General features: G+C 46.8%; 1 protein-coding gene across 2 annotated transcripts in view; it reads right to left on the reverse strand.

Annotated features, from left to right (window-relative positions):
- MAD1L1 (mitotic arrest deficient 1 like 1) overlaps positions 1-14,922 on the reverse strand; it is a 241,059-nt gene that overhangs the window by 218,832 nt on the left and 7,305 nt on the right. For both annotated transcript variants that reach the window (XM_055136365.1, XM_004617354.2), the window contains exons 4-7: positions 9,028-9,207; positions 1,753-1,877; positions 759-840; positions 29-159 (exon numbers count right to left, since the gene is read on the reverse strand). In XM_055136365.1, coding sequence (XP_054992340.1) covers positions 29-159; positions 759-840; positions 1,753-1,877; positions 9,028-9,207 — 518 coding nt within the window. The remainder of the gene's footprint in view (positions 1-28; positions 160-758; positions 841-1,752; positions 1,878-9,027; positions 9,208-14,922) is intronic.

Genomic DNA, 14,922 nt, shown 5'->3' on the forward strand with positions numbered 1-14,922 from the left:
AGTGGGAGCCCCAGCCCCGGTCCCTCACCGCAGGTAGGCATTCTCCTCCCGCAGCTGCTTCAGCTCCCGCTCCATCCTGGGCAGCCGCACCAACTCGGACTTCATGGTCTTCACAACTGCAGCATCCTGTTCCTGCAGAGACAGCTTCTGCTCCAAATCCTGGGTGGGGCAGGGACAGAGAAGCTCAGAGGTCACCCAGTCCGCCCAGCGGAGCTGAACACTCCCCATTTCTCAGCAGCCTGCAGGTCCCGCACCCCTTTTTCTGGGAAGCCTGCCCTGTGGTGTTGCCGGGAGGCTGCACTGTGTCTGCAACCTGAGCCAGCAAGGGCCTGTCCCGCCCAGTGCCACCCTGACCTTGCACACTTTTGGCAGGGGACGTGCAGCAATGGCTCATTGAAACAACCCACTCCTCCTGTGCTAGATATGCTGGTGGCTCTAATGATACTTGTGTGACTACTGTCTTTTCCACAGTAAGGACAGACTTCTTACAATATCTAGGCCCCTTGGGACACAAGGGGAGACAGCTGGCAGCCATTAGTGACAAATCACTGTACAGGCTAAGAGTACGAAACCAGGACCGCAGCAGTCATTGAACACTAATGGGGCTCATCTCGGTGCCAGGTACGGGGTCAGCAGCAGGGACCACTGACGCAGAAGACAGATGATTAAGTACAGAAACACCAACGGGTAGCAGGAGGGTAGAAATTACCACTACAATGTAGCAATTTGTCTGCAGAGAATCCAACTGCGCCACTCACCTTAATCCTCAACTCCTGGTCTGCTCTCACGTCCTGGCTGGCCTGGAGTTCCTGAATCTTCTGATTAGCTTCCTGCCATTTTCTATTGCGAGAAAAGGACATTACACAGGCACAGTGTGTGCTGAAGTCAATGTTCCCCTCACGCTGATGTCCCTCCAACGCAGGAGGCACCTGCACCCAGTATTCCAGAAACTGATCCTGCCAATGTCCCATGGCCTCAGCAATCCATCTGGACGGGGCAAGTGAAACCAGTGTAGCAACCAGAGTTCCCACCTTCTCCGCACTGCTCTCAACTACAAGCCCTTGGATAGCCACTGCCAAGGACTGCTCAGGCTGACCACCTTTACTCCACTGAGGAGCCAGACATCTGCTAAGGTTCAGGACCAAATTCTTTGAGAGTTTTTTCAGGCTTCTGTCCTCATCTCTAAGCAAGTTCTTTTCACATTCCTGAGCTTTTTCTCAAACCATTTCTCAACCACAGCTCTCCCACCACGGACGCCCTATACCACCTAGTTAAACACAACATCTCTAAAAGCTCTCCAATAAGGTAATGCAGATATATAATAAACTTGACATTTTATTATGTGACTGGCCTATTTTCCCTGTTGTTTTGTTTTAAAATACAATAAATTTATTACCACAAACAAAAAAAATAATAAAAAATAAAATAAAATAAAATAAAAGCTCTCCAAGAATCCAGGCCTGGAGAGAAGAAGAGATGACCCCCTCCTCTTTTCTCAGCACCCGCAAGACTGCTCTACTCTGACACCTGCTGACCAGCTCCAGGGACCTCAGTGTCTGTCCTGACCAGGGGACACAGGGACATGTCTGGACTTCCCAAGTAGGGTCTTACACATGCTGACAAGTAGGACTCAGCTCAGCACATGTTCCACGTAGGCATGAAGCTAACTAAACCCAAAATGGCCAGGCTCACCTGGCGAAGGGGCAGAGTCTGGACACACTGAAGGGCCATGGCCTTGTCCTCCCCACTCACATGTGCTGCAAGTCCAGTTGTTCCTTCAGCTCCTGCTTCTCCGACTCCAAGTGCTTCATTTGCATCTCCTGGTTCATCACACTCCACTGCAGTTCTGAAAGCCGACCCTTCAGCGCACTGATGGTCTAGAACAGAGGGCTCTCAATGCACGGAGGTCTAGAGCAGAGGGCTCCTCAATGCGCAGAGAGTATAGAGGGTCTAAAAAGGGCCCCCCTCAGTGCACAGAGGGCCTAGAACAGAGGCCCCCCTCAGTGCATGGAGGGTCTAGAACAGAAGGCCCAGAAATCTGACACACAGAGAAAGTCACCCCACAGACTCTGGAAATCCATCATCTTAGTGGAATAAAGAGAAAGAACCTCCCAATTCCATCAAGGCTGCAACCACTCCCCAGGATCGTTCTGCCTCCAGAATGGCAGTATCACCCACTCTGGGAAACACTGGTCTAGATACAAGAGCCACTTACTGAGTCCATTTACAAACCCCCAACATACAGATCAAAGTGAGCACACAGATGGAGCAGATGTCCCACCCAGGGCAGGGACAGACATTCTTTCCTTCAGAACAGGGCTTATTAAACAGTTTTTCCAACCCTTTTTGATCCCTTTTTGCCCCCCAAAAATGTAAATCAAGTCAGTGCTGCCAAAACCACTTTGGATTCATTATGCAGTGTTAGTGCCGTCTCCTTAATTTTGGTATCATTATCTACTCATTTTATTTATGTGTTTATTGCCCTTAACTGTTGCCAAATTTTTCATGATTCCCACATTTAGACCCCACATCTATAAGAGTCCCAAAGCAGTTTTAGGCTTTATAACATCTGGCCACAGCTGATGAAACCATTCCCCGTCTTAATTCCCAGAGCACTCTGCCTCATGGTGCCCATGAGACAGCAGGAAAAAGACCAGGTCACAGTGACAGGTTGCCAGCCAATAAGTGCCTGGGTCTCCACGACCAGTGTCCTAGTAATAGTCTCACCCCATTCAGACCCCAATTCCAGACACTTCAGACCCTCATCTCCCCTTGCTCCACGTGGTTCCCTGCTCTAGTTTCTGTCCTGAATATCTTTCCTTACCACATACATGCACCACCATTCCAGCTGTGCTGGATACCACAGCACAGCTCTGTACCACAGCCAAGGACCCACCAGAAACCTAAAGCCACAAGAGCTGCAAGCACCGTGTAGATTCAAAAGTTCCCAGGCCACAACAATCAGAAAGAAAACAGATCTGGGAAGACAATCTCAGAACAAAGACACCAGGGGCTGGAGCGATAGCACAGCGGGTAGGGCGTTTGCTTTGCACGCGGCCGACCCGGGTTCGAATCCCAGCATCCCATATGGTCCCCTGAGCACCGCCAGGGATGATTCCTGAGTGAAGAGCCAGGAGTGACCCTTATGCATCGCCGGGTGTGACCCAAAAACAAAAAAAAAAAAAAAGAAAAAAAAAGAACAAAGACACCAGAAGAGCATGCCCACCAACACTCAGGAACAGAACCACTGCCCCTGCTTGGTCTGGACCATCATCACCAAACAAGCTGGTGATCCTCCTTGTATTGCTCTCCTGAGAAGGCCATGGCACTCAGATGAACAGGAGAAGCTGGCCCAGTTACAAACATCACAAAGGAGCCAGGAAAACTACATCCACATCAGCCTCCATGAGTCAGATGCCAAGCTGAGGAGGAGAGGGCAAGAAACAGACCAGCATACTGATCACAGTGAGAAACATGTAGTACTCCCTGCAGTGGCAGCACACAAGGAGACAGAAGACTCTCTGACCTGCCACCAGCACCTGCAGCCACTTAAACACAGGTACTGTCCACCCACATCCCTCAGGGAGGCCAGCACAGGGTATCCACATCCCATAGAACCAGTATGTAAACTTGCTTTATTATATCAATCTAGCAATCAAAATAGAATAAAAGGGGCCCAGAGGGACAGCCTGGTGATTTAAGAGTATCTGCCCTGCATGGATGCCTTCAAATTACTGTGCCAAATATACTAATGGTGACAGCCCTGTGTCTACTATCCCATCTTTTTTTTTGTGGGGGGGGGGGGGGTCACACCTGGCAATGCACAGGGGTTACTCCTGGCTTTGCACTCAGGAATTACTCCTGGCAGTGCTCAGGGGACCATATGGGATTCTGGGAATCGAACCCGGGTCAGGCGCATGCAAGGCAAATGCCCTACCCACTGTGCTATCACTCCAGCCCCTGTGCCTACTATCCCAGATGCCATGCATGCTGCAGCAACTTATGTGTAAACGCACAGAAAGGTACGCGACCCTCAGTGAGCACCATAACCAAAAGGATGTGCCATGAGGAAGTACAAACCCTGCTGAGCACGAGCAAGCACCATAGCCGTGACTTGCATGCCTCCCCTAAAACTATGGCCCTAGCAAAGAGTGTATAAGTACCACAATTAAAAAAGGACAAATGAGAGGGGGCTGGAGCGATAGCACAGCGAGTAGGGCATTTGCCTTGCACTCGGCCCACCCAGGTTCGATTCCCAGCATCCCATAGGGTCCCCTGAGCACCACCAGGAGTGATTCCTGAGTGCAGAGCCAGGAGGAACCCCCTGAGCATCGCCGGGTATGACCAAAAAAAAAAAAAAAAAAAAGGACAAATGAGTGGCTCAATGTGTAAAAGTATAAGAATCACAACCTGATGTGTGACCCCCAGAAAGCTCCATAGATGGGTGTGTATGAAACCCCAAGTCTTTGCAATGTCAACCACAATGAAGGAAAAAGGCTGGGGGGAGGGAAAAGGGGGATTTAAAAAGAACTGGAAGGATGGAGAGAGACTATACAGGGATAAAAGTGTTTGCCTTGCATGTTGCCAAACATGGTTGCCAAAGAGGCAGGGTGAGGACTTGGGATGGGGAAGGAGGGAATACTGGGGACATTGGTGGTGTAAAATGTGCACTGGTGGAGGGAGAGGTGTTCTATCATTATATGACTGAGGCTCAAACATGAAAGCTTTGTTAACTGTATCTCACGGAGATTCAACTAAAAAAATTGTTTTAATATTTTAAATTAAAAAAAAAAATAGGTCCCCCAAACTTCACCAGGAATAAGTCCTAAGAACCATACAGGGTATGGTCATTAACCATCACCACCACCCCCCAAAAATGAGAAAGGAACTGGGCAAATGGGTCAAAAAGTTTGATTCATAAAACCACATGGTCCTCTGAGCACTGCTGGGAGCTACCCCAGGCCCAGGCAGGGAGAAGCCCCAAGCACCCTGAGCACCACTGGGTATGGCACCCCAAAAAAGAAAATCATTTTAGCCCCCGTCTCCCCGTTTCCCTTGATCAAGTCTATATACCACCTCTGGCTGGCGCCAAATAATCTCATCAACAGTCATGATCCAGAGACTCATTATAGATCTCTCGGAATAGGGTACAAGACTCGCCATAGCCATGCCACCAGACCCCATGCCAGGCTGTTTCATTCGGGGTGACTGAGGAGGAGGGGGAATGGTTGAATTCCCCTCCCACCCCAAGGACCCAGCCCTGGCAGTCGAAAACCTCCAGAACCGCACAGCCATGTCATACCTCACACCACTAATATTCCAAGAATTGTGAACCACATTTGATGGGGGTTAAAGTAAAAGGTCCCAGTCTTAGAAGAAAATACATTTTTATAGATATATACATATATAATTAAGCACATAAGGCTCAACCTTTAACAACACATTAGTAATCTCCTATAAAAGGGCTTAATGGCCCCTGGGTGAAATACAACAATCTTCTTCTCTAAGAAAACGTTTTGGATCAATTTCAGTGGTTTTTCATAACAAACAATACAAAATTAATTATTTTGGGTCTGCTTTGGAGCAGGGGTTGGGGTCCGGGATGGAAACTCCCAAAATATGATGGTGGAAAGGTGTAATGGTGGTGAGATTGGTGTTCAAATATTGAATGTAATCAAATATCGTGAGCTACTTTATAAAAATAAAATAAATTTTAAAAGAAGATCATTTTAATTCTTTTATTTTTTTTTCTGGAAGGGGACCAGAGTAATAGTATAGTAGGTACAGAGTCTGCCTTGCAAGCAGCCAACTCAGGTTTGATCTCCAGCATTCCACAGGGTCCCCCATTCAATGCCAGGAGTAAATCCTGAGCACAGAGCCAGGTGTAACCCCTGAGCATCGCTGAGTATGACCCCCCAAAAAAAAGCTTTCCTGAAAGATACCTCAAAAAGCTGGAGCACATGCTCCATACGCAGGAGCCCTGGATTCAATCCCTGGCACTTCATGGTCACCTGAGTACTACCCAACATGTCTCAAGGTACTTTTCTTAATTTTTAGAATAATAAAGGTACAAAATGTATAAGTGATGATGAACATTCCTTCAAGAACTCTTGCTAAATTTTTCAAAAATCATTCATAAAATAATTAAAACTGATCTATAGTTTGACCCAACAATTTTACTACTGGGTATCGAGCCAAAGAACATGAAAACACTAATTCAAAAAGGTATCTGCATATCTACTTTCATTGCATTTCTTTTTCTACAACCAAGAAACAAAACCTACTCAAATGTCCAAAAACAGATAAACGTATAAAGAAGTTGTGATAATATGTTACTGTAGTAATATAATTAAAACTGGAACAGGTGACTGTAAGTCAAATAAATCAGAAGAAAAAAGACAGATACTGCAGACCTCACACATATGAAGGGCAGAAAAGTGAAGCTCAGGAACAGACAAAATCATCAGAAAGAAGTCAGGGCTCGGAGCGACCGCACACGAACGGCTCCCCTGCTCCTAAAAGACCATTAGGAGGCCCACTAACTACTTTCAACACCCAGTGGCTTCTTGTAGAAATGCCTCTAGACTGTGAACTAAGCTATGGCCCCATGCCATCCCGGGAGGGGAAAGGTTTTTCTCTCTCTCGGCCTATCCTTCTGGCAGCGACGTGGCAACTGCCATCTTATGAAGCCCACTAACCAGAGGTACGAGCTTGCAGTGACGCGACTTCTAGCATAAATTTCTCTGGACTTAATTACTAAAATACCAGAAATCCAAAACCACACAACCACAACAGCCATATTCTCTTCATTCGCAGCAATGGAAAACAAATTATCAAATGCTGCCTTATTCTCTTGGTCTGATTGTTGGGGGAAAATTCCAAATAATAATAGTAAATTTTCTGTTGAAATGTATGTAATCAAAGTAAAGAGAGAGTAAAGTGAAAATCATCAGCCACACAGTGGGAGGGTGGGATGGTGGGTATACTGGGGTTCTTGGTGGTGGAACATATGCACTGGTGAAGGGATGGGTGTTTGATCATTGTATGACTGAGACTTAAACCTGAAAGCTTTGTAACTTTTCTCATGGTGATTCAATAAAAAAAAAAAAAAGGTCATGAAGCTACGGTTACCAGATGGAGAAGGGGAAGGGAGCCAATGGACCACAGTGCAGGGACACTCATATTACAGTGGTGGGTGAGATGTGGTAACAATAATTGAAGAGGTATGACACTATACCCTAAAACACATACAGTCATGAGATGTCGTATCAGGGAAAAAAATGCACACTGGCACCAGCACTGTACAGGACCCAGGATGGAAGTTTTACCCCAGAGATAACAGTCCTGTGGGGAGGGATACACGAGATACCTTCAGGACAACAGAGGTAGCACAGCAGATAAGATGCTTGCCTTGCACACAGCTGACCCGTGTTCGATCCGGCAACACATGATCCCCTGACATTGCCAGAAATGATCTCTGAGCAAAGAGCCAGGAGTGAACCCTGAACACAGCCAGGTGTGGCCCCCCACCCTTAAAAACAAAACAAACAAAAAATGCCTTCAGAGAATGATGCACTATGAGTCACAGCATCAAGATAACAATAGGAAAGAGATGCTACAACTCTGCGCTAAGTGACCACAGAGAGCTTCTCTTGAGAAGGTGAAAAGTGAAAACAGCAACATTTGTGCTTGGTTCTTATCCCAACTGGCTATAACCTTTTTCACAATGCACCCCACTGGGCAACCTCTTGGTGCATCTGTAGGAAGGGTCACCCACCCCACCCCACTGAACCTAATGCAGGACCTGCCCTCCCAGGAACTCACACCTGCCTCTCAGAGCTCCCACAAAGCCAAAACCGGAGCACAGCCAAGTACAGAGCTTGTTTTGAGGCTGATCACGGCTCCTCTCCTGCCAACATCCACATCAGAAGACAGATGTCAGAACAACCTTAACATGCTCCCCAGCTCTGCCAAGGCAAAAATAACCTGGAGCCTGTTTCTGAAGATCTATCAAGTAGAGAAAAGCAAGCAGAGAGAGAATACCAATGATCCTGTACTCTCCACTCTTCCCTGGTCCCTTTCATCTGATCTCAAGTAGCACAGCAAAGGGACAGGGAAGGTCATCGAGTCCAGGCTCCACCTGCATCGGTGCAGAGCTATTTTCAAAATATATGCTCCCTCATCTGACAGACAGTGAGGACTAGAGTTCATATAGACTCTGGTTTCAGAGATGCTCTCAGAAGCTAACAGATGTGCCAATAATCAAAGGTATGCAAATGAAGTGAAACCTACTTATATCTGCTGGAAGAAAGAACACAAGCACTTCCAGAAGATCCCACTCTCCATGACAGGTCAGGCTGCAGTGAGCCAGAATACTCAGTATGGCTATCCCCACTGTGGCCAGTGGGACAGGGCACCCACCTGAGGGGTCTGCCCACATTAAACAATTCAGCAAGAGAAAAAAGGTTACCTGCAACATCTGTAGGTAAATCTATCAGTATGTAGCCCTGTAACACTGTCATCCTCTTGCTCATTGATTTGCTCGAGCGGGCACCAGTAACGTCTCCATTGTGAGACTTGTTATTGTTTTTGGCATATTGAATACGCCACGGGTAGCTTGCAAGGCTTTGCCGTGCAGGTGGGATACTCTCGGTAGCTTGCTGGGCTCTCCAAGAGGGACAGAAGAATCGAACCCGGGTCGGCCGTGTGCAAGGCAAACACCCTACACGCTGTGCTATCACTCCAGCCTATCAGTATGTATGCATAGAAATAGTATTCCTCTGACATAATACAGATTAGTACCATTAACACCATAATTTCAAAGACTAAGTGTTGAACTTGTTAACTAAAAGCCAGAGAACAGAAACAGTATTTTATTATGATTGAAATTATTCAAAACCTGCAGCTGCACCCACAGAAAAGAGCAAGTCAGGGCTAGAGCCTAGAGCTTTGACGCCCTGGACTGGCCCAGGGGAGGGAGGAGGTAAAGGCCCAGCACTGTCAGGCCGCAGGGACTGTGGTCCTCACCTCACCGGCTTCAGCTAGACTATCCTCTTTCTCCCGAAGTTTCTTGGTGGTGGCATCCAGGCTCTGCTTACACAACTTGTTGCGCTCCAGCTGCTCCTTCATCTTCTCCTCCACCTCAGCTTCCCGCTCTTGGAGCTGCCGGATACGTGTCAGGAGCTCCTGGTTGCGGTCAACCTCTCGCTGACAAAAGGGTAGAACTTGGTGAGTGAGATTGGGGAGACCCTCACCCCACTCCTCTGAAACCCAGAAAGGAAAGAGCATCAAAGACACTTAAAGAACCAGGACCAACAGCACCTGAGGGCCCAAACAGCACCTTGAATCTAATACTGAGACAGGCTGGGTCCCTCTAGGACAGCGCTCAGTAAGAATCACACCACACCATCATCGGCCATCTGCTCACAGTGGCCATCTGTGTAAGGAGGAGGTGTAGCGTGGAAACTCTCAAATCCAGACCCGACCTTGGAGAAATGCCCGAGCATCTGCAGCACCAGCAGATTCCGTCTGACTGCACGCAGGCTGTCAATGACATAAGCCACTTCCTCCCAGGGGCAGGTAACTGAGCAGGAACAGAACGGGGGCTGCTGGTGGGAGCAGGAGCCTGCGAACAGAACAGCTGGCCCCCACCACAATCTAACATGCAGGTAGGCACATTATTTCCCGTAACTTTCTGCACCACCCACTGTAAGCCCTCAGGGAGAACAGGGACAGAGCTAAAACTTCTCATTTCAATCCCTGTGCTCATTAGAAAATATCAGAAAGCAAAGGGGGACCTAGCGCCCTGAAGCAGAGGAAGCAAATCCTGCTGGCCCCTCCCCTTCTTCAGTGGCTTCATCAGGAAGCTGGGCAGCAGAGGTGCCCTTTAAGGACGACCATGCACTCACTCAGAACAAACTTAGCCAGGACCCTCTTTCCCACCATAGAGGATCTGAAAAGTACAACTGGGGTCACAGTCTCCTTGACAGCAGCTGAGCCAGAACTCAAAGGACAAGGAACTAGAAGCAGAGGCTTCAAGCAACCAGGAAGCCTGAAGCAGGGGGCCCCACCTCACAACAGGGGCCCAGAGAGTAGCATCAGCGCAACCCACGTCAGCACATCACAACAGGACATGGTCTCTCTACTCTAGGGTGCCATGGGTACATGGGTGGTCCAGACAAGACCACAGACCTAGACATGTATGTATCACTACCCAATAGGTATGACAGGATAAAGAACTGAACTCCGGGGCTGGAGTGATAGCACAGTGGGTAGGGCGTTTGCCTTGCACGCGGCCGACCCGGGTTCGATTCCCAGCATCCCATATGGTCCCCTGAGCACCGCCAGGGGTAATTCCTGAGTGAAGAGCCAGGAGTGACCCTTGTGCATCGCCAGGTGTGACCCAAAAAGCAAAAAAAAAAAAAAAAAAAAAAAGAACTGAACTCCGTACCAATCTGTCCCCCATACCCGGTGCTAAAGAGTAGTACCCATCACAGACACCCAACACTCAAAAACCATTCCAAACGCAGTCCAGATGGTGCTGGGTTGCGTTCTGTGGTGACCGGGGGCAGGAATAGGAAGCTTTCTCCCAGGACAGCCTAAGCTCAGAGAAGGGTCCCAGGACTCATCTGTCACTCCCTACCTTTGGATCCTCCTTTCCGAGACTTGACATCAATCCTCCATGGTTAATGGACTGGGAGACCCCATGCTGGATAGCAGAGCAGTCCTGCCACTGAAGAACTCAGTCCAGTGCCACCAACTCCTCCCTTCCCAGCAAGAAAGCCTCCACTGTCAGCCTCCCACCCTTAGCAAAGAACTTCAGTAATTACATTTTGCACCAAATTAGTGGTTCAGAAGAGCACCATGCCTCACATATGAAAGGCCCTGGGTTTAATCCCAGGACCACACACACAGAAAAAAAAAATATTCTAATTTTTAATAGCAATGTTCCATGGCCTCTCCCTTCCCATCCATTCCCCTAGTGCTTCCAGGAATGCCCCTCCTAGAAAGAGTCAGGACATCACAGAGAGCCCCACTGCCCAGGAAACAGCCCCACGAGCAGGAGCGGGCCGATGATTAGGTAGCAGCTCATCTCTGGGCCAGCTGAGCCTAAAATGGGCCAAGTGAGTGCCCCAGTCAGAAGTCTGCACGCACACTGTTCACAACAGCCAGAATCTGGAAACAACCCGAGTGCCTGAGAACAGACGACTGGTTAAAGAAACTATGGTCCATCTATACACTGGAATACTATGCAGTGGTTAGGAAAGATGAAGTCATCCCAGGAGGCAAGGATGGTTTAACATTCGCAAGTCAATCAGCATAATCCATCATATCAATAAGACAAAAGATAAAGACCGTATGATCATATTGATAGATGCAGAAAAAGCATTTGACAAGATCCAGAAGCCATTTATGATGAAAACTCTCACCAAAATGGGCATTGAAGGAACTTTCCTCAATATAGTCAAAGCCATCTACCACAAGCCCATGGCAAGCATTATACTCAATAGGGAAAAACTAAGGGCCTTCCCTCTAAGATCAGGGACAAGACAAGGACACCCACTCTCACCACTTCTGTTCAGTATAGTACTGGAAGTACTTGCAATAGCAGTTTTGCAAGAAAAAGATATTAAGGGCATCCAGATAAGAAAGGAAGAAATCAAGCTCTCACTATTCACAGATGATATGATACTATATTTAGGGAACCCTAAAGCCTCTGCTAAGCTCCTAGAAACAACAGACTTGTACGGTAAAGTCACAGGCTATAAAATTAATACCCAAAAGTCCATGGCTTTCCTATAAATAAATAATAAAAAAAAATGATATGAAAAAAGCAATCCCATTCACAATCATGCCTCAGAAAATCAAGTACCTCAGAATCAGATTAACTAAGGAGTAAAGGACCTGTACAAAGGAAACTACAAAACACTACTTCAAGAAATAGAAGAGAACACATGGCAACGGAAACACATGCCCTGCTCATGGATTGGGAGAATTAACATTGTCAAAATGGCAATATTCCCCAAAGCATTATACAGATTCAATGCGATCCCTATAAGGATACTCATGACATTCTTCAAAGAAACTGATCAAACACTCCTGAAATTCATATCGAACAACAAGCTCCCACAAATAGTTAAAGCAATTCTTGGGGGGGAAAAAGATGGGAGGCATCACCCTCCCCAACCTCAAACTGTACTACAAAGTGGTAATAATTAAAACGGCATGGTACTGGAAAAAAAAAACAGGAACATCCTTACACATACCCTCAAATATAAATCATCTAATCTTTGATAAGGAAGCAAGAAATATAAACTGGAAAGAGGAAAGCCTCTTTAACAAAGGGTGCTGGCAAAACTGAACAGCTACGCACAAAGAAATGGGCTCAGACCTCTAACACCATACACAAAAGTCGGATCAAAATGGATTAAAGACCTCAACATCAGGGGCTGGAGTGATAGCACAGTGGGTAGGGCATTTGCCTTGCACGTGGCCAACCCGGGTTCGATTCCCAGCATCCCATATGGTCCCCTGAGCACCACCAGAGGTCATTCCTGAGTGCAGAGCCAGGAGTGACCCCTGTGCATCGCTGGGTGTGACCAAAAAAATGAAAAAAAAAAAAAAGACCTCAACATCAGACCAGAATCCATAAGGTATGTTGAACAAAAGGTCAGCAAAACCTTCATGACACTGAAGTCAAAGATATCTTCAAAGATGAAATGCCACTGACCAAGCAAGTGGAAACAGAGATAAATAAATGGGACTGTCTTAAACTAAGAAGCTTCTGCACCTCAAAAGAAACAGTCACCAGGATACAAAGACGGCTTACAGAATGGGAAAGGATATTCACCCAATACCCTCTGATAAAGGGTTAATATCAAAGATATACAAGGAACTGATTGAACTCTACAAGAAGAAAATATCCAATCTCATCAAAAAATGGCGCGATGAAATGAACAGAAACTTTCTTTTTTTTTTTTGAAGTAAATAGATTTTATTTAGAGGTTTCTGAGGGAAGGAGGAAAGGATAAGTGGGAGAGAGAATAGTAAGAATAATGCGCTCAAGAGAGAACGCGGGCTTCTCCAAGGGTGAAGGAAGCCCCTACACATTAACAAGCTTTAGACACAAAAGTATGAAAGCATGAAAGTAAACATCACAAGAGGGGAGATGCGGGCAACACATGTGCTCGGCCATGTGGGCACAAGCAGCACATGGGCTCAGGCAGCATATGCGCGCCAATGAACAGAAACTTTCTTAAAGAAGAAATTAGAATGGCCAAAAGACACATAAAAATGTTCTTCATCACTAATCATCAGGGAGATGCAGATCAAAACAACAATGAGATATCATCTCACACCACAGAGACAGGCACACATCCAAAAGAACAAAAGCAACCGGTATTGAAGAACAAAAGCAACCGGTATTGGGGCGGATGTGGGGAGAAAGGGACTTTACTGCTGGTGGGAATGCCGACTGGTTCAGCCTTTTTGGAAAACAATATGGACATTTCTCAAAAAACTAGAAATTGAGCTACCATTTAACACAGCAATACCACTCCTGGGAATACAGCCTGAGGGTGCAAAAAAAGCACAGCAGAAATGACATCTGCACCTGTGTTCATTACAGCACTGTTTACAATAGCCAGAATCTGGAAACAACCCAAGTGCCCAAGAATAGAAGACTGGTTAAACAAACTTTGCTACATTTGCTACAATGGAATACTATGCAGCTGTTAGGAAAGACTAAAGCATAACATTTGCTTATAAGTGGATAGTTATATCATGCTAAGTGAAATGAGTCAGAATGACAGGGACAGACATAAGTGACTGCACTCATTTATAGAATAAAAAATATCTATGAGACTAACACCCAAGGACAGTAGAGACAAGGGCCAGGAAGATTGCTCCACAGGTGGAAGCCTGCCTCATGAGCTCGGGGAGAAGGCAGCTGGGATAGAGAAGGGATCATGAAGTAAATGATGGTTGGAGGGATCACTCGGAATGGGAGGTGTAGTATATAAAGTAGATAAAGGACCAAGCATGATAACCTCTCAGTATATCTGTATTGCAAACCATGATGCCCAAAATTAGAGAGTAAGAAGGTGTCTGCCATAGAGGCAGGGGGTGGGGTGGGGTGGTGTTGGCAAGAGAAATACTGGGGACATTGGTGGTGGAAAATGCGCAGTAGTGAAGGGTGGGGTATGTATGACTGAAACTCAATCATGAAAACTTTGTAACTGTATCTCACAGTAATTCAATGCACTGTAGTACTGTAGCACTGTCTTCCTGTTCATAGATTTGCTCGAGCGGGCACCAGTAACGTCTCCATTGTGAGACTTGTTGTTACTGTTTTTGGCATATCGAATATGCCACGGGGAGCTTGCCAGGCTCTGCCGTGCGAGCGGGATACTCTCGGTAGCTTGCTGGGCTCTCCAAGAGGGACGGAAGAATCGAACCCGGGTCGGCTGCAAGGCAAACACCCTACACGCTGTGTTATCGCTCCAGTCCGCAGTGATTCAATAAAACAATTAATTTTTTTAAAAGTCTGCATACAGGGGCTGGAGAGATAGCACAGCGGGTAGGGCGTTTGCCTTGCACGCGGCCGACCCGGGTTCAAATCCCAGCATCCCATATGGTCCCCTGAGAACGGCCAGGGGTAATTCCTGAGTGCAGAGCCAGGAGTAACCCCTGTGCATCGCCAGGTGTGACCCAAAAAGCAAAAAAATAAATAAATAAATAAATAAAATAAAAGTCTGCATACAGGTTCAAGAACATCCAATTAGAATCACACTTTCTGAAATATTAGCTGCTTTTTGATAAAAACTAAGAGAGCATACAAATAGGCCACATAAGGCAAGAGTAGGGCCAGACATCCATCCGTTGTGAAGACACAGGTCAGAAACATTCTGGTCCAGGGGGAGG

Source organism: Sorex araneus, chromosome 4 (assembly GCF_027595985.1).
Source record: "Sorex araneus isolate mSorAra2 chromosome 4, mSorAra2.pri, whole genome shotgun sequence".
NCBI classification, from domain to species: domain Eukaryota; kingdom Metazoa; phylum Chordata; class Mammalia; order Eulipotyphla; family Soricidae; genus Sorex; species Sorex araneus.